Source organism: Mesoplodon bidens, assembly GCF_964165515.1.
Source record: "Mesoplodon bidens genome assembly, chromosome: 8".
NCBI classification, from domain to species: domain Eukaryota; kingdom Metazoa; phylum Chordata; class Mammalia; order Artiodactyla; family Ziphiidae; genus Mesoplodon; species Mesoplodon bidens.
Genome location: NC_138165.1, coordinates 75,677,165 through 75,698,145, shown reverse-complemented (window position 1 = coordinate 75,698,145; position 20,981 = coordinate 75,677,165). Strand labels below are relative to the sequence as shown.

Here is a 20,981-nt window from a genome sequence, read left to right as displayed (position 1 = left end):
GAGCGGCTTTATTTCTTTGCCAGGCAAAGAGGGAACACAGTAGCCTAGCGCCTCAAGCACTCTACCCCGCTCCCTGGGGAATAGGGAGAGGTCGGTAATGTTATTTTTGAGGATTTCTTGGGATAGTTTTAAATTTTGCTTCAACTAGAGAAACCATTGTTAACAGGGCTGCAAAAATCATGCTATGGAATTATCACTTCTTCCCAAATAGTAACCTCTTGGAGAAAATATAATTTTAAAATTAATTAATTAATTTACTTGTTTGTTTGTTCGTTTATTTATTTATTTTGGCTGCGCTGGGTCTTGGTTGAGGCACGCAGGCTCTTCATTGCGGCACAGGCTTCTCTAGTTGCGGCACGCGCGGGCTTAGTTGCAGTATGTGGGATCTTAGTTCCCCAACCAGGGATCAAACCTGCATTGGGAGTGCAGAGTCTTCACCACTGGACCACCAGAGAAGTCCCGAAAATATAATTCTTGTTTCCACAGTTTCTAAAATGTATCAGTTCTGTTTGAAGAAACCACGAACATAGTGTGACATGGTCTTAGGATTGTTGCTATATTAGAGGTCATTAATTTGTTTATGAATGGGTCTTTACTGGTCGATTTACTCCTTTTCTAATGGATTTCCTTAATAAGCCTGAATGTTAATTGATAAAGCAATCAATGCAAATGAAGTTTACATTTTGTTCTACCATGTCTTTTTAAACCTCAGATTAATGGAGGTGCTAAACGAGGAATGAAATTTGTTGGATTCATATCACAGCACTGTCCACCACTTAAATTCTGCAATGGAACCAACCATGATGGAGATACAGAATCAGCACTACATGTGAGACACAGTTCAGAGGAAAACTGTAAAATTTGGAATGAAGGAACATTAAGTGGGCAATCATCTGAAAGTGGAATTGAGGAAGAACTCCATCATGAAAGTGGACAGTGTCAAATGGAACGAGATGGCAGCCCCAGTTTCTCTAAATCAAGAAAGGGAGAAGGTAACAGAAAAGATGAGTAGAAATAGGGTGTATATTAGTTTCAATTTAGCAAAAATATGTTTTTGAGGGTTTTTTTAACAAATATGAGGCAAATTAAATCTCTAATGATTATAAAGATAAAAAACTAGTATACACTCGTCTTGATTTTTTTAAATTATCGCACCTGGAATAAGGTAGGGCAGTTTTCCAAACAGTTATCCCTAGCATGGTCATACAACACCATCCACATAACGAAAGTTTGTGTTGAAAATTGGTTCCCATTTAGTCATACACCATCTCCTCTGTAAAATGGAGGCTGTGCATTTATACCAAAAAAGTGATTCTGTAAAGAAATCTGTTCTGATTTATGTTTCTCCCTATAAACAGTGTGTGAGAATTTTAGTTTTGGCCTTTCCCATTTCATGGGTGCTTTTCACCTTTGAAGTTAATTGGCTTTCTTTGATCACCAGTTAGAATATTAAAATGCACATCATGATGAAAAATTAATATAACAATAGTGCCTGCATTCTTTTTTTTTTTAATTTATTTTTGGCTGCATTGGGTCTTCGTTGCTGCATGGGAGCCCTCTCCAGTTGCAGTGAGAAGGGGCCACTCCCCGCTGTGGCGCGCGGGCCTCTCATTGCAGTGGCTTCTCCCATTGCAGAGCACGGGCTCTAGCCATGCGGGCTTCAGTAGTTGTGGCTTGTGGGCTCTAGAGCACAGGCTCAGTAGTTGTGGCGCACGGGCCTAGTTGCTCTGCGGCACATGGGATCCTCCAGGACCAGAGCTTGAACCCCCGTCCCCCATATTGACAGGTAGATTCTTAACCAATGTGCCACCAGGGAAACCCATGCCTGCATTCTTAAATAACTTTAAACAATAGTTTTATTCTTCTTTGCTGCTAGCAAGTCTTCCAAGAAGTTGAGAGTATTTTTTAATGTATTTCGGGCGGTTCTAAGTTTTCTGATACGTTTATGGGCACGCTTTAAAAAGCACTAATAAAGAAAATCAAAGACTATGTACACCTTAGAGTTAAGAGTCTGCAGCCAGATGGCCTCAGTGTCTTTAATAGAAAGGGTGTTGTTGTGAGAAGTAGACACGAGATGTCTACAAAGTGCTTAGCCCAGTGCCTGGCACAGAATAGACTCTTTATTAAGTTAGCTACTATTAACTGATCCTTTGATCAGTGTTGGTGCTAAGGCCACACACACTGGTGACATCGGCTTTCTGGGTTGTGGTGAGATTGCTCAATATTCGTGCATGGCAGAGACCCATTGGACCACGGTCAACACAGCCTCCTTAAGAAAGGACCCAGAGCATTTCCCAGCTCATCATCTCACCACCTTACCACCACCAACACCCTCCCATTTTTCTACCAGTTCCCTAGCTAACAACCACCCTGATTTTCCTGCAGTGTGCAAAATTTAGGAATGTAAATTTAGGAATGTAAGAGTTGTTGGAGTTGTGGCCAGAGAGCTACCCACTGTATTCCACCCACAGCTACCTTTAAACTCCTGCTGGTTCCCATCTTAACTTTGATTAGATCAGGTGTCTGTTCCAAGTCTTTTAAGTTTCAAATCCAGTATGCTACTTAATTTAATTATCAGTCTTTAGATTCTGCTTTCTACTTATTTTAAAACCCTATACTTTTTGATAGCTTTTCTATGGCAGTGGTTGGTTCTTAACTTTTGGTGCTGGGGGGTGGGAGTGAGAGCGATAGTGATGGGGGCTAGGGGGAGACCAACAAAAGACCACTTGGAGGGGCTTCCCTGGTGGCGCAGTGGTTGAGAGTCCGCCTGCAGATGCAGGGGACACGGGTTCGTGCCCCGGTCCAGGAAGATCCCACATGCCGCGGAGCGGCTGGGCCCGTGAGCCATGGCCGCTGAGCCTGCGCGTCCGGAGCCTGTGCTCCGCAACGGGAGAGGCCACAACAGTGAGAGGCCCGTGTACCGCAAAAAAAAAAAAGACCACTTGGACAGTCTGGTGAAATCCATGGAGACTTACCCAGAAAAACACACATAACACACATACCCCTAATACTCTGTGACACAAGTGGTGTTAGACTTCCTAAAACACAACCATAAATGCAGGTCCATAGACCCCCAAGTTAAGAATTTGCTAACTTGTAAAGTATATGATCCAGCAGTTCCATGTCTAAGTATGCATTCTAGAGTCACTCTCACATATGTGTCCAAGGAATGAATAATGTTTGTAATAACAAAAATTCAGAAATAATGTATATGTCCATCAACAGGAGAAAAGTAAACTGGAATGCTATATAGCAGTTAAACTAAATGAATAAGATCTATATGTATTAATTACACTTCAAAAGCGTAACATTGAACAAGAAAATCAACTTATAGATTGATACATACAGTATAATACTATTTTTTAAAAACTTTTTAAACTGAAAAACATTGTTTTTAAACTGAAAAACATCATTTATGTGTAAAGAAATTATTAAAAGAATAAAAGAACTTGCATGAGAATAATAAACACCAAATTCATTACAGTAGCTATTTCTGGAGAATAGGATTAAGGGAGATACATCTTGAGCCTCAAGTACATCCATTTCTCATTTCCTTGAAAAAAATCTGAAGCAAACCTGGCCCAATGTTAACATTTGATAAAGCTGAGTGGTGGATAATTTTATTATTCTCTATGCTTGTTTGTGTGCTTGAAATAGCTCATGATTAATTTTTTTAAAAAAGATTTTAGGAATCTTTTCAATAAAACTATAGTTTTCCCCTTTTTTCTTCCTTCTGAACACCTATCCTCAGATAACAAGTTGTATACAGTCTTCAATGATTTTGAGGATGCATCAACCTGCTGGACCTATCAGGAAGGCATCCTGTCAATGAAAGTAACAAGAAAAGGCTCTGTCGTTAGTACACTTGATGCTGATTGGCTGGAGTTAACTACATTTTATTATAAACAAGGCTTGTCTCTAATCGATTCTTTTGTATGCTGGGAAACATCTAAAGGTAAGTTTTATATTATGATATGTTGATATCTAAAGAATTTGACCTTGTGTCAGAGTTGGTGGAAATGTTTTTGCCTCTCAAGTTCAATGCCTAAAAGGACAGATATTATTTCTTTTTTGAATTTTATTTTATTTACTTATTTATTTCTTATACAGCAAGTTAAAAGGACAGATATTATTCCTAAGAAAATAGATTCTAATTATTACACAAATCTGTAGCTTTAATTTAGAAGCTTAACCATCCTGTGTGGTACTATTATAACATGATGTTTGCTGTTGGGTTGTGACTATCAGAAATGGACAAACCACTGTGTGATCAATTAGTAGGATTTTCCAAATAAGATGTACTACAGCAGCCCAATCAGGAGGTTTAGGATGACATTTGACAATTACTATCCAAATTTATTACACTAGCCCAATTTTGGAGACTACCTACCATGTCCTCCAGTCTAAACCTGACTTCTTCTAAAATTTGTACAGAAAAATAAACTTTGGTTCAGAAAATTATATTGACCTATATTTATTTCTGCCTTCCCCTTATCTTTCATGTTATCTAACCTTCTTCTTTTAGTTACAGTGGGATATGTAATCATTCATGTGTATCATAAAAACAAATCTTTCCAAAAATTATTTCTAAAGAAAGTGTTTTTTAAAAGAGATTAGTGCTGGGACTTCCCTGGTGGCGCAGTGGTTAAGAATCCACCTGCCAATGCAGGGGACACAGGTTTGAGCCCTGGTCCGGGAAGATCCCACATGCCGCGGAGCAACTAAGCCTGTACGCCACAACTACTGAGCCCGCGTGCCACAACTACTGAAGCCCGCACGCCTAGAGCCCATGCTCCGCAACAAGAGAAGCCACTGCAATGACAAGCCCACACACCACAACAAAGAGTAGCCCCTGCTCGCCACAACTAGAGAAAGCCCGTGTGCAGTAACAAAGACCCAACGCAGCCCAAAATAAATAAATAAATAAATAAATTTATTTTTATAAATAAATAAATAAATAAAAGAGATTAGTGCTGGGACTTCCCTGGTGATGCAGTGGTTAAGAATCCACCTGCTAATGCACGGGACACAGATTTGATCCCTGGTCTGGAAGATCCCACATGCCGCAGAGCAACTAAACCTGTGCACCACAACTACTGAGCCTGCACTCTAGAGCCCGTGAGCCACAACTACTGAGCCTGCATGCCACAACTACTGAAGCCCACGTACCTAGAGCCTGTGCTCCGGAACAAGAGAAGCCACCACAACGAGAAGCCCGCACACCTCAATGAAGAATAGCCCCTGCTCTCCGCAACTAGAGAAAGCCTGCGCACAGCAACGAAGACCCAACGCAGCCAAAAATAAATTAATAAATAAATTTATTTTTAAAAAATAAAAGAGATTAGTGCTAAAAGAAAAGAACAACGATAGTAAGGAGACTGGAAAAATGCATTAGGAAGGATGGAGGTTATGAAAATCAGGATAGTTAGGGACCATGACTCGAGGTTAGAGCTTCCTCTATGAATGAAAAAGCAAATAAAATGAGATCTCAATAAACCCTATTATTATTAGTAAATCAGCCTAGTGATACCTTAACTAATACAACTAAAGACTTTGGATGATGATTTAAAATTATCGAGTCATGTTCCAATAGGTCCCTTTAAGTAGCAACCAAGAGTAAGGATTTAGCTCATTGGAGCACCCCAAAATACATCACCTTGCATAGTGCTTGGCACTTAGCAAGTGCTCAATAAATATTTATTAGTAGTTTTGGTTACTGGAAACTTCTTCCAAGTTGATCTTTTATGGAAATAGCCAGACCTGATATGAAGCGCATGGACTTTAGCATCAGACAGACCAGGTTTTAAATCCTGTGTCCTCTACTTAGAGCTGTGTGACCTGCGGAAGTTAGTTGAGCTCATTGAGCCTCAGTTTCCTAAAAGGGGGATAAAAACACTCCTACTAACTGTTGTGAGAATTTAATAAGATATAGTACATACAAAGTAACTCCCACGTGCCTTGCCCACTGTCAGAGTTCATTTTCTGGGGTTGGTCTTTTCTCCTGCCACTTGCTAGATGCACTTACAGTACTTTTTTGTTTTTTTTAGCAGGTTTTCCTTTTTTTTAATTAATTTATTTATTTTTGGCTATGTTGGGTCTTCATTGCTGCACGCAGGCTTTCTCTAGTTGCAGCGAGCGGGGGCTACTCTTTGTTGCAGTGCTCGGACTTCTTATTGCAGCGGCTTCTCTTGTTGCAGAGCATAGGCTCTAGGCATGCGGGCTTCAACAGTCGCAGCACACAGTACTTGTGGCACACGGGCTTAGTTGCTCCAAGGCATGTGGGGTCTGCCCAGACCAGGGTTCGAACCTGTGTCCCCTGTATTGGCAGGCGGATTCTTAACCACTGAGCCACCAGGGAAGTCCCTACAGTACTTTTAGTATGAATCATCTATTTGAAGGTCAGTTTATGCTTCATATATTCCCTCCCGCCCCATCTCTTTCTCTTCGCTCCAAAGAGTCTTAAGTTAGAGCCGGGGCGGTGATTTCCTGGTGGTCCAGTGCTTAAGACTCCGCACTTTCACTGCCATGGGCCCAGGTTCAATCCCTGGTAAGGGAATTAGGATCTCACAAGCTTCGAGGCACGGCAGAAAAAAAAACATCCATTCCAGATTTTGGATTGTGACTAGCTGCTGAAGGAAAGACAAAAAAAATCCTCCTTTCACAGTGTCTTTCAGGCATCCCTGCCTTGGGCCTTGCCTGATGATGAAAATAAAATTAGCCACAGCAGTTGCCAGCCAGAGGCTCTGTAGGGCTTTTGTTCTTAAAGCCTCAGAAGCTATTTAGAGAGCCCGGGGGAAAGTCTTTCCCTCTCAGCAGCTCTGGAATGTCTCATTAGACTTTTTGCATTGCAGGCCTTGCCGAGCCCTAACAAGCCACGAGCCACGGTCTGTAAGGTCTGGCAACTGGGTGTGTCACTCGGGACTTTCCTGGGAGTATACAGGGAAGCTGTGGAGGGGAAATTGTGACCAATGCCTGTGTCACTGTGAGAAGCAAGTCAGAGGAAGCAGGGCTGAATTGGTCGCTTTGTTCTGGGATATCTGATGCCTGACATCTAAAGCACATAGGGGACAATGCATATTTTGTTTTGTCTTGCTTCCATCCTCTTCCAAAATATTGTCAGAAGCCAGCCCACCATGAGGAATAGAAGCACAAAACCAAACATTGCTCAGAAATTTAAATATATTACTCCACAAATCTCATTCTATAAATCTCATTTTATAAAATTCTCTGGAGACAGAGGGGGAAAAAAAACTTAAAAAAGTTTTCTCCTTCAGGAAAGTCATGGTAGAAAAGTTGTAAGGTTTGTGAAATTCCTCTTCAGTGCCCTTTCCCACCCACTTTCAAAGCCTTTTCTGCTTTGAGGAGTCCCACAGGCAGAGGCACCCAGGGACCCTCTTGCTGTTCATAGGGCCTGAGGGTTCTCACTGCAGTGGGCTCCTGTTCCTGACCTTCTCCAGCACTGCCCAGCCTTCACCAAACTCGTCTGCAGCTGAATTCTCTGCACACTTACAAAAAGCTCCAAGTGAACCCAGGGGAGGCTACAAGAGGCTTACCCAATTGAGCCAACAGAGACAAAACACTTTATTCTACCAGAACATATAGAGATCCAGGGGGGCAGCTGACAGGGATGAGATAAGCAACTTTGCCAGGTGATACAAAACACACATACACACACAACCCTTGAGGTTCTCACACTTCACTAGCCTACCAATGCCCCCATCACCCTCAGAGCACAGCCTCTTCCCACCTTTAGTATACCCACATCTGAAGGCTACATTTTCAGTTTTTGTGAATTCGTTTCAGACTTCAACTGATATTCATTTCAATCTCTTCACTCCTATAAAAATGCTTGTGTGGAGTTGGCGGGGGAGATGTATCAGAATGAGCAGTTGGAACTGGAACATGTATGTGTTCATTTCACATATATGTATATGCCAGGTCCTAGGCCAGGCATGAGGGGTTTACACTGATGAGCAAAATGGACATCTTCCCTCCTCTCAAAAAGCTAGTCACGGGACTTCCCTGGCAGTCCAGTGGTTAAGACTCCACACTTCCTCTGCAGAGAGTATGGGTTTGGTCCTTGGTTGGGGAACTAAGGTCCTGCAGGTAGCGCAGGGCAAGGCCAAAAAAAAAAAAAGCCACGTGGCATCAGGCTGTAATGGGCATCAAAACCTATATACCTAATTTCAAACTTGAGAATAGTGTGTGAGGTTGCCCAGCAGGATATTGTAATGAGAGTAACAGGGAAGAACCAGCTTAGATGGGTGGTCATGAGGTCCCTTCTGACAGGGTACCAATCACACTGAGACTGGAAGCCTGGAGAGGGATGGTGTTCAGGAACCAGAGGAAATGCCCCCAAATGTACAAAAACCTAGGATGCGAGAGAGGAACTGGGAAAAGGTCTGTGTCGCTGGTGCACGGTGTACAAGGGAGAATGGCTCCTGACAAAGTAGGAGAGGTGAGCAGTAGCCACACCACCCAGATCTTAACAATATAAATGATGCAACAGGCACTAACACATATTTGTACTTACTCTATGCCAGCATTGTTCTAAGCACTTCACATTTATTCACTCATTTAATCCCAGCAGCAACCCTATGGGGTAGGTATGATTGTTCCCCTTCTACAGATGAAGAAACTGAGGCACAGAGATTTTAAATAATGGGCTCATGTTCAAGCAGCTAGAAAGGGCAGGAGGTAGGTGGAGTGTGTACTCTTAACCAACTTGCCATCCTGTCAGGATTTTTATTCCAAGTCATTCGTTGAAGATTTAAGGAGGGAGTTATGACCTGACCTACATTTAAAAAATAACTTACTTGGCCTCGCTTTTGGAAACGGATCATGGAGGGCACGTATGGAAGTGGGGAGGCTGCTAAGAGGCTGTTGCAGTGATCCAGAGAGATGATGGTGGATGGGCAGCAGTAAACAGGCTGAGATGCATTCTGGAGACACAAAGCTCATAAAGAGAAACAGGATGAGAGTTCCCATATGTGCCTGCCCTCCACTTCTCAGACGTGGTCCCAGACCCACCCTCTGGGCAGTTTAATGCCCAAAATGACACTTGGCCCCAAATACTAAAATGGAATGTTACATTTCCTCACATTTACAGAAATGTCAATGTCACATCTAGCTGAAATGAATGTGTAAGATCACATTTCCAGACAAGTAAACCATTCCCTGGAAATTCTTTAAGCTTGTGCTTCGCAAACCAGGGTCAAAGTACCCTAGGGGTATGCAGCTTTGTGCCAGGGAGTACACAACTTCACAGGATAAACCTCTTCCTAGAGTGTCAATATTCCTTTAAGATTGGGGGTAGGAGAAAGCAGAAGAGAAAACATTGCTTTTTCACGTCATATGAACATATTTGAATAGAATGCAAAATTTGCATGGGTTTTTAAGGTATAACATTAGACTTTAAAGAAAGCTTATGCTTTGCCCCAAGTCACTTCAAACTGTACCTGGAGACCATCCTTCAGTGATACAAGTGTACCTTCCTTTGGTATTGATGGTATTTGGCCAAAAAAAAAAAAATTGAGAAGCAGTGGGTCAGACCAATGCTTTGTAACTTTTTCATATTATGCACACATAGAAAATGGTAAAATTGTAGGGCACATGGGTACAAGCGGAAAGGCTGCTCTGGGCAGGAGGGGGCGCCCTGTGCCTTAGCACACCTGTACCCCTTCTAAGCACACCAATGGGCAAAGGCACGCAAGGTGGGAAGCCCTGAGATAAGTGATGTTAAGAGATGACCCAGTTCACGGGACTTCCCTGGTGGCGCGGTAGTTAAGAATCCACCTGCCAGTGCAGGGGACACGGGTTCGAGCCCTGGTCCGAGAAGATCCCACATGCCGCGGAGCAACTAAGCCCGTGCGCCACAACTACTAAGCCTGCGCTCTAGAGCCCGTGAGCCACAACTACTGAGCCCAAGTGCCACAGCTACTGAAGCCTGCACGCCTAGAGCCCGTGCTCCGCAACAAGAGAAGCCACCACAATGAGAAGCCCCCACTTGCCGCAACTAGAGAAAGTCAGCGCAGTAACAGAGACCCAACGCAGCCAAATATAAATAAATAAATCTTAAAAAAAAATAAAGAGATGACTCAGTTCTGGACAGTTATTAAGTAATTGTTCAGAATTATCACCTCACCTCAATACCTGGAAGATTTAACACACCAAACACCCAAATGGTCACACACACACCCCGCAATGAGGCCTTCCCTGCCACCCTCCTTAGCTGCCACTTCTGTTAGGGAGAATTTCTCAAGACAGAAATACTCTCTCCTGTGGAAGTATCATTCTTCTGTGGCTCTAAGGACTGGCATGGTGCCTAAGAAAGCTAGCCAGGGAAACTGGGGAGCTCTAAAGTGAGAAGGCAGGTCTTTTGTTTTTAACTGAAGTATAAGATACATATAGTAATGTGCATTAATCTTATGTGTACCGCAGAATAGAACACAAATGTTCAAGATACAGAACATTTCCTTATATGTCAATTATATCTAAAAAAAACTGGAGAAAATGAGAAAAAAAAAAGATACAGAATATTTCCAAAATCCCAGAAGGCCTCCTCATGGCCCTTCCCAATCAATACCCTCCCACACAGAGATAAGCATTATTCTGACTTCCAGCACCATAGATTAATTTTGCCTGTTTTTGAACTTCATGTAAGTTGAAATATACAGTATGTATTCTTTCTCATCTCACTTCTTTTGCTCAACATAATATCTCTGAAATTCATCCGTGTTGTTGCATACCGGTGAGTCTTTCTTTTTTATTCTTGGTAGTATTGCAGTGTATGAGTCTACCATACTTTTATTCTTTTAAACCAAAAGAAGTTTAGAAGTACTAGGGACTCTCAATACCAAGAACAAGAAAAACACAGAGCCACAAAACCCATAGTTCTCCAATTATATAATCCTAAAGTGAATAAGAAGCAGATTACAATTGACTACATAATTATCACAATATATAATTATTTTTAAAGTTCGTACCCCCATTCTAAAAAAGGACCTGAGGCAAATATACATTTTTTAAAATAAATAAATTTATTTATTTATTTATTTTTGGCCGCATTGGGTCATCATTGCTGCCCACAGGCTTTCTTTTAGTTGCAGAAGAGTGGGGGCTACTCTTCCTTGCGATGCATGGCCTAATCATTGCAGTGGCTTCTCTTGTTGCGGAGCACGGGCTCTAGGCTTGCGGGCTTCAGTAATTGCAGCACGCAGGCTCAGTAGTTGCGGCACGTGGGCTCTAGAGTGCACGGGCTTCAGTAGTTGTGGCAGGCAGGCTCAGTAGTTGTGGCTCTCGGGCTAAGTTGCCCTCCTCGGCATGTGGGATCTTCCTGGCCCAGGGATCAAACCTGTGTCCCCTGCACTGGCAGGCAGATTCTTAACCACTGCACCACCAAGGAGGCCCCAAATATACAATTTTAAAGATGGTCTTGTGATGCTCTAAACTTACAATCAAAAACAGATTTAGTTCCACTGGTCACTTTGGTATGACAGTAGACAAGTACATTAAAGGAAGTGGAACATATACTGTAATTAGAAAAACAATTCCAGCAAGTCAATTAAACTTTACTGGGTTGTTGGGGACCGCTCTGAATAATGTAAATTCTTCATGATATTCTGCCCTAACTGTAACTGATGTAAAAATACTAATAAGAGTGATTTTCTCTTAAAGCCTATAGCCCATTAATAAAAATGAAAACTAAAAATTACATTTAAATTACTTTTGTCTTTTTTATCTTTAAGCTTAATAGATCTTTTGAAACCTTTGTAGGTTATTATTTAGATAACTGTCAACAAGGGAAACTTTGATGTGACCTTATGCTGTATGAAACCAGAATGCTTAACCAGCACATGACCATGGGAAATTGTCTCCTATTGCAAAATAGTAGACAAAAGAACTTCCATAAAATCAATTTAGTTTTGGCCAGCTGGTTTTTGTCAGCTATTCAAAAAAATGTCAGAGAGGCCCTCCCTTAAAACTTCCTTCCCAGCAGGAATTCTTTTGACAATGACTTCTGTTTAGGATCTTCCTGTTACCATTATTTTTTTTTTTTTAAGCATCATTGAAGCAAAGAATTGTTCTGTGTTTATATTTTTTTAAATAATCTTACGTCACCTTGGTTTTAATATTACACCTGTAATTCCAAGGATTAATATTTTTGATATTGTTTCTCTTAATAGTATAATTAACATGCATACAGCATATAGAACAGAAACCAAAATTTGATTTCAAGGTGAAGGTCATTTCCGGATGCTTTTTAAGCTTAGGAAATCCACTTGCTTCTCACTCTATGATATTATTTTAGCTTGTTTTGTTATTGCAGTCTTCATGTTTACAGTTTGATTTTAATTCAGTTAAGTATAAAACTATCTTGACCTTTGAGGGACTTCCCTGGTGGTCCAGTGGTTAAGAATCTGCCTTCCAATGCAGGGGGACACAGGTTTGATCCCTGGTCAGAGAACTAAGATCCCACATGCCACGGGGCAACTAAGCCCACCTGTCACAACTACTGAGCACTCAGGCCACAACTAGACAGCCCGCATCTAAGACCCGACGCAGCTAAAAATAAAATAAGTAAATAAATATTTTAAAAAACCAAACTGTCTTGATCTTTGAAAAAAAAATTACCTTCAAGGGAGATGTCATAGATTCACCTAAAACAAGTGAGGTTTTTTTTTTAATTTTTTTTTGATATGGACAATTTTCAAAGTCTTTATTGAATTTGTTACAATATTGCTTCTGGTTTTTTTCATGTTCCGGTTTTTTGGCTGCGAGGCATGTGGGATCCCAGCTCCCGGACCAGGGAACGAACCCGCACCCCCTGCCTGCATTGGAAGGCGAAGTCCCAGCCATTGGACCGCCAGGGAAGTCCCCTAAAACAAGTGTTTATTAAGCGATATGTTTTTCTTTCAGCTTCCTACAAGGGTTATTTAAGGTTTTAGATGATCCTAAGAGACAACTCTTCTTTACAACTCTTCTTAATTGTATGTTTTTCCTCACAGGGGACCATTTGCCGAAATCTTTGGAAGGATTCTTTATCTATGAAGAAGAAGGCTCTGGAGTTCCAGGATTCAGCAGGAAAGGAAATGATGCCATCGTAGTAGAACAATGGACAGTTATTGAGGTAAACTGAAGTTTTCTGACAATTTGGCTTTACTATTGCATTTAGTTTACATGTTGAAGGTTTTCATTGCCTAACACATACAGTATTCTTCAAACACATTTTTATTCAATGTTCAGAATTTCATCAGAATGCATCACAAACTTTCAAATTTGTTTAAAGGTGATTTGCTTTACTCAATGTTCAGCTTTGTTAAAAGATAGCAAAATAATTATCTATACATAAATAACAGTAGATTCCCAGAGATTTAGCATTCTAGTCCTAAACAAATTCCCCTGGCACTGAGATTCTCTTTATGCAATGCCATGACAACTAGCTGAAACTGAAAAAAAAAAATCAATTTTATATCCAAGCAACCAATGTGACTGACTTTTTTAACCATGTGAATTGACTTTCAAAGGCAAAAATATCCAAAGGTGTTCTTTCTCTCACCAGGCCAAATATGTACACACAGCATTGTCCTTCCTAATCAGAGATGACATTGCTGCTGTCGTGCACTCTGAATTCAGATGTCACTGAATGGACTGCCGTTGAGGTGTACAGACTGAATTCAGGTATATTGTGCTGTGTGCACGAGGCCCTCACTGACAGCCTCACTCAAGGACACTTTTGCCCTTTCTGGCCTTGCAAAGGTTAGAGAGACATAGGTCATTTTCAAAGAAATTGGAAATCCGGGGTTCCCTGGTGGTGCAGTGGTTAAGAATCCGCCTGCCAATGCAGAGGATGCAGGTTCAAACCCTTGTCCAGGAAGATCCCACATGCTGTGGAACAGCTAAGCCCGTGCGCCACAGCTACTGAGCCTGCGCTCTAGAGCCCGCGAGCCACAACTGCCGAAGCCCGCGTGCCTAGGGCCCGTGCTCCTCAACAAGAGAAACCACCACAATGAGAAGCCCGCGCACCGCAACGAAGGGTAGCCCCCGATCGCCACAACCAGAGAAAGTCCGCGCAGAGCAATGAAGACCCAACACAGCCAAAAATAAAATTAATTAATTAAAAAGAAAAAGAAACTGGAAATCCCATTGAGGGGGAAAAAAGGATTTGGGGTAAGAGATAAAGCTCCAAGTAAGAATCAATTCCAAGTGAGTAAAAAGCAGTGAAGATTCTCTGCTCCTCTCACCTTTGACTCCCCAATGCTCACTCTCTATTCCTGCCCTCACTCCCAGCTCCTACACCAGTGTTTCTGAAAGTGTATGGACTCTACTTGGATCCAAATCACCCAGGGAGCTTTTTAAAATGCAGATTCCCAGAGCCCCCCATATATTAAAGTTTGATGCCCAAGCAAGATTGAGGGAAGGTAGGCCCCAACCTTAGAGAACCACATGGAAACCTCTCTCCACTCTGATCCCCAGTGTTTCTAACTTGGTTGAATGCTTGGAAAGCAGAAGGAGCAGAAAAGAAGCCCAGGAAGATTGTAGCCGGTAAAATTGCAAATTGCACTTAATGGAGCGTGAACTCCCCTTATCCTAACACTTCTCACCCTCATTGTCATCACTTGCATAGCTAGTTGTCTTTGTCATTAGACTATGAACTCTGTGCTTATTCACACAGGGCTGTGAAATCAAAACGGATTATGGCCCTCTGCTGCACACTCTGGCTGAGTTTGGATGGCTCCTGACAAGCGTGTTGCCTACACCTATACTGAGACATGACAGGTAACGCCAAAAGTATCCTGACACACTCTCATCTCATTGTAAAATAGAGTTCATCTGTTAGATAATTCAACCTAACAATGCTCATTTAATGCCTACAAAAAGCATTTCACTGAACTTCTAATCTGATTTCATGTGCCTTGGAGATCAGCAAATCTAACTCCCTCGAGTTATATACATCCCTCAGTATTCATGAGAGATTTGTTCCAGGACCCCCATGGATACCAAAATCCGGGATGCTCAAGTCCCTTATATAAAGTGGCATAGTATTTGCATATAACCTGCACACATCCTCCCGTATACTTTCAATCATCTCTAGATTACTTATACTACCTACACAATGTAAATGCTATGTACATAGTTGCTGGAAAATTCAAGTTTTGCTTTTTGGAACTTTCTGAAACTGTTTTTTCAAATATTTTCCACCAGCAGTTGGCTGAATCTGAACTGCAGATACAGAGGGCTGACTGTGTATGTACAAGCTATTAATTGCATCTCCTTCCCAAGGGCATGTGAGATCATGATGACAGAGCCAGAGCAGGGGCAAGGTAGACCAACTCCCAACTCAGTGCTGCTTCCAGCACTCAGAAGGCTGCCTCTCCCCTCAAAGACTGTACTACTATACCTTCTTTTTTCCAACTTGAGATTCCGATTCTTCCCTAGAGTGCAGATTGGGCCGATATGAATCTGCAAACAGAAAATACAGCCCCCTCTGTAGGACCCTTTGTCCTGCTCTTCTGCACTGCCTGTGTGAAACTGCCTTCAGGCCAGCACACAGCTGGGGTTAGGGATGCAGTGAGGCCCAGAGCCTGGGATGGAGGGGCGTCAGTGCTTCTGCTTCCATTCCTCCCCTCCAGTGTGGGGGGTTAGCTTTCCCCTGAAGCATGGACTTGTCAGCTATTTCCACTAAAATAAGTACCTACATTAGAACCAAAATGCCAACACTTCACAAATACCAGCTTTTTCTTTTCTCCTTTTCCTGGGAAAGGAAAAGATTGAGTTGTTATTTTTTGTTTGTTTGTCTGGAAAGAGAGAGAGACCAATTAAGCCCTCTGTATAAAGTGCTTTGCTATGTCTTGGACTCAGAAACGTTCCCTCTGCCCTGTTTGGCATCCAGAAAATGACTGACTGCCAAGGCTGCCCTGCCTGGCTGGTACTACCTGCAGAGGACAGTATAGTAGAGGACAGTATAGTAGAGGACAATAAAGGGCCTTCCCTTTAAGCAGAGTCGACCACGGTTTAACATTGATTGTCACGTATAGCTAAGGGAAGCAGCTCCCGTTTCCTCAGTCTCATCCACCCTTTAGTTTAGCAACTTTACCCCTGGCCAGTAACCCTACCTCCCCACAAACTTTAAAAACATTTGATTGACATGGCTCTATAATAAAGCCACACCTTCTTCAGGTGGAGAGAGGGATAAAAGTGCATACAGAGTAAAGACACTAAAGTTTTAAAAGGAGGGGTTAGAAGTAAGCAAAGCAATTCATCTGCTTTTCTTCCCAGAGATTTATTGGTAAGTGTTCTCAAACTGTGAGTGACAACTCTCTGAATTATTACCCAACTTTAAAAAATCTGTGACATACCTGTCAGATCACAGTACAGCAGTAATTCTCAAGATTTGGTCTTCAGAACAGGCAATATGAATACTCTGGAGTGCCTAGGAACATACACATGCCAGAGGCTCATCCCAACGGAACAGTCAGAAGCTTTGAGGGTAGGGTCCATGAATCTCCATTTTCACAAGCTTCAGAAGCTCATCAACATTTAAGGATCTTTGCAGGAGAGAGAGAAAGAAATTCCACTTCACTGCCACCTCTCATCTTCCATCTGCCAAGCCATTGGTCCATCCCACTCCCCACCCTCCCTCAGAATAACTTGTGTATTTGGCCTCACCTCTTTTCGGTGGTTCTCCTAGGTGTACATTTAGGGTTTCATTGGCCCATTATAGTTAACCCTTCCTAAAAGTGCTCTGAGTTCTGAACCTTTCATGTTCCTTTTTCCCCAATGAAAAATATATTTTTCATTCCTCTTTCCTATTCACTCAGGGCTTCTGTTCCCATGAGTCTAAATACTTCCTAAAGTGATGTGAATGACTCGCTAGGCACTAGATTAGACGGCAAGACTAGCAGGCTGGGTGCTGAGCCATAGAACACGGGCTGGCACTCCTTGAGCATCTCCTGCTTGGTTTGGGAATGAGAACAAGACTGAGACCAAAGGTGGGAAGGAAGAGGTCTCAAGTATACTGTGATGGGGAAGGGTGGTGGAGCCTGGAGCCATGCTTGGCTTGACCACCTTGTCCTGCGTGTCAAACTGAGTAAGGTCGCAGGCTGGACCAAGTGATTAGGAGGCTCACTGGAGTGAAGAGTGGCTGTATGTTATCCTGGGAGCAGAGGTAGCATGTGCCTCACCACCATTCCCAGCTTCTTCAGTACCCCTGGTATCCACCAAGACACTGTGGAGGCAGAGTGGACCTTTCAGGCCCTCCTTGTGAAGGCTCATTTCATGTGCAATTAAAATAGCAAAGGGGGGCTTCCCTGGTGGCACAGTGGTTGAGAGTCCTCCTGCCAATGCAGGGGACATGGGTTCATGCCCCAGTCTGGGAGGATCCCACATGCCACGGAGCGGCTGGGCCTGTGAGCCATGGCCGCTGAGCCTGCGCGTCCGGAGCCTGTGCTCCGCAACGGGAGAGGCCACAACAGTGAGAGGCCCGCGTACCGCAAAAAAAAAAAAAAAAAAAAAGCAAAGGGGCAGGAATTCCCTGGCAGTCCAGTGGTTAGGACTCAGCACTTTCACTGTGGTGGCCCAGGTTCAATTCCTGATCAGGGAACTAAGGTCCCACAAGCTGTACGGGGCACAGCCAAAAAAGAAAAAAAAATTAGCAAAGGGGCTACCAGGACCCTCCAAGGCCCTGCAGCTAGCAGCCTCGTCACCCAGCCTCACCCACCAGTGTCTGGCACAAGCCTCCACACAAGGCAGGGCCTTTTTATTCTTGTCCAAATATGCTGACCCTATGACAGTCACATGCTGGTCTTAGCTGCTTCAGTACACACAGGACAGTAGTCACCTTCAGCCAGGTCATCTTTTTTTCTTTTTTTTTAACATGGAAAGTAAACATTTCTCATCATTTAATACCACTATATGTAATAACTATAAAATAACCAATGATAAAAGGCTAATAAGTATTTTCCAGACTCTTTTCTAATCTAGAAGGTTGTGAATTCTTAAGAGTCAGCATCCAGAAGAACTGACCCTGATACTGTGAACTATGGAACATTTTTCTGGTAAACTGCAAGAGTTCTCTGGGTTTCTTCCTGCCAGGGGACCCCTCAGGGATGCAGGGCTATAGGGCAGGTACCACAATACTTTCCACCACCAACTTTTTCGTGCAGGTGATATCAGGTAAAAAGGAGCACCAAGGGCAACTTCTGGTAAATCCTTTTTTGCACCATAGTCCTGTCCTGCGGAATGTGGGGTTTGAGATGTGGTTTTCTCCTCTTTTTCCTCTTCATCCATTTTGTCCCCTTGCTGCAGCTCCATGTCTTTATTTGTCTTATTTTTCCCTTTAATACACTCTTCAGATGGACTGATTCCTTCCTCAAAGTTATAATTTCTGTGAGTTCATGGACCACAACCAGCATTCTTTCATGAGCCAGGTCATCTTTAAATGTAAATAAAAATATTACGTGCAGTTCATCTTGGTCCAGGTGGGGGATATTGCCTGAAAGTTTTTAGTTTCTGAAACTAGAAGAATGGTCCAGGCTTTGAGCTAAGCAGGTCTCATTTGAATTACACCTTCACCATTTACCAGTCATATGATTTTGGGAACCTCTTTGAGTCTCAATTTCCTCATCTGGAAAATGATACAATAATATCAACTTCACTGGATTATCTTGATGATTAAGCAAGATAATGCAGGGCCTGTGCATACTAGGCTAATAAATTAGAGCTATTATACAGGATTTAATCCTTTCGCAGAACCAGAATCCCTAAGAAGTTGAAGCCAATTGTAAAAGCATGATGGCTTGGTCTGTGCTAAATCAGGATATTTCAGAAAATATCAGTACTGTAGTTCACTGTATACAAAATCAGCGCTGAGTATTACAAGCCAATAAAAGGGACAGAAATAAATGATGACGCTATAAAGATACATGCTTACACGTTATGCTCATACCCAGAAAAACTAATGTTATCATCTTTCTTTTGGGGCCCACATGTCTTAAAACATAACTTAGAACTACTGCCAGTGAAAACTTTCTTCCTTAAATATTTTTGACTCATATACAACAATAGTGTCTTAAGTAATTTCAATTTTTTCTACTCTTCTATCACCTAAGCCATAACTTGAATGGTCTCTACGTAATGTATTTTCCTCTCATTTCTTTCCTTACGCAAATATATCCTGTTAGATATAGAAAACAAACTTGTGGTTACCAAAGGGGAGGGGGAAAGAGGGAGGAACAAATTAGGCTTATGGGATTAACAGATACAAACTGCTACATTTAAAATAGATAAGCGGGCGTCCCTGGTGGCGCAGTGGTTGAGAGTCCGCCTGCCGATGCAGGGGACACGGGTTCGTGCCCCAGTCCGGGAAGATCCCACATGCCGCGGAGCGGCTGGGCCCGTGAGCCATGGCCGCTGACCCTGCGTGTCTGGAGCCTGTGCTCCGCAACGGGAGAGGCCACAACAGTGAGAGGCCCGCGTACCGCAAAAATAAATAAATAAACAAAATAAAATAAAATAAAATAGATAAGCAACAGGGATATACTGTATAGCACAGGGAATTATACCTGTTACCCGAAAACTGGGTTCGCCTCCTGGTAAGTGTCAAGCCAAATTATCAAGCCAAAATATACAACCAAGCCAAGATCAGGAGAAGGAAGGATTTATTACTTGCAGCAAGTTTGGGGGATCTTTCCCAAAGCAGTGTTCCCCCGAACAGCAAAACTAGGGGAGTTTCAAGCTAAGGGTACATGTGTGTTCATGAAGGGGCTGGAGCAGAGGAGAATTCTGCATAGAATTGGGGGGAAGGTTAACCAGAGTCTAAGCTTTAGTTGATTGAAGTCACAAGAGTCAGAAAAGGTCAACATCATCATTCCTTAGGTTCTGACCAGGCTGAAGTCATAGCCTGTAGTTACCATACTCCACCTGGGTGGAGCCTTAGTTCTTGCAGAACTCAAAGATCTGTATCAGATTGTTATGGACATCCCTTGAGGAGGACCTAGGACTGTTTTGTTGCTGAATTCTTGTTTCATGAATGCTTTTCATTTGTTCCTGCATTCCTTTTTTCCCTTAAGATCATTATTTGCTGAGACCTGTTCAAGGGCAAGCATTTTGGCCAGGCTTAGATCACAAAATGGCCTCTCTTATGTCAAGAAAGTTGTGCCTGGTTCTCTTTTTCTGGGGACCCCCCACAACCTATCTGCTCACATACTCATTATTTTCTAATAACCTATAATGGAATATAATCCACAAAAACACTAAATCACTGTCTGTACACCTGAAACTAACACAGTATTATAAAGCAACTAGACTTCAATAAAAACAAACAAATATATCCTGTTATCAGATTGCATAAAGTTGTTTTCCCAGAGTGTCCTTAGGTTAAGGTTGTTGGCTCCATTACCTTAGGCAAGATCATACCACTGAGGTTTAAAGCTGTGTTACCATGGAAACGTCAAGATGTGGTAATCTGATACCACTACCTTATTCAAGGGTTATTGTTATCAGCCCTGAAAACTTGCTAGAATCCCTTTTTAATCCTTATCACTATATAATGAATTATACAAATAGGCCTAATCCTTTTCAAAAAAAATCAAGGTGAAAATTTACATTAAATTCTTCAGGGCAAATCTGGTAGAGGATCAAATTAGCTGAACAAGCAGATAATATTGCTGACCTTAAAATAATCTCCAGAAGAAAATGGAAGGAGAAGCCGAAGTTCCCTCTGTCTGGCCACCTCAGATCATCTACCCTCTCCCCAGTAATAATCTGGGGTGGGCAGGGAAGGGGAATGTGCATTTTAACAAGAATACAAGGTGATTCTGATGCACGTGCAGAAATATGGAGTTATAAACTAACATTGAAAGAGAAAGCATTTTAGAACACAAGATAGAAGAAAAGTGTACGCCTTCATTTATATCTCAGAAGACAGAATTTAAAGGTGGGGGCTTTTGGTACAATAAATCAAGTTATACTGTACAGAGAAT

The 20,981-nt window shown here is 42.3% G+C and overlaps 1 protein-coding gene across 1 annotated transcript in view; it reads left to right on the top strand.

The window, feature by feature from the left end:
• RFTN2 (raftlin family member 2) overlaps positions 1-20,981 on the top strand; it is a 68,591-nt gene that overhangs the window by 20,237 nt on the left and 27,373 nt on the right. Inside the window, exons 4-7 of the mRNA XM_081243262.1 lie at positions 713-992; positions 3,752-3,955; positions 13,008-13,129; positions 14,675-14,778. Coding sequence (XP_081099388.1) covers positions 713-992; positions 3,752-3,955; positions 13,008-13,129; positions 14,675-14,778 — 710 coding nt within the window. The remainder of the gene's footprint in view (positions 1-712; positions 993-3,751; positions 3,956-13,007; positions 13,130-14,674; positions 14,779-20,981) is intronic.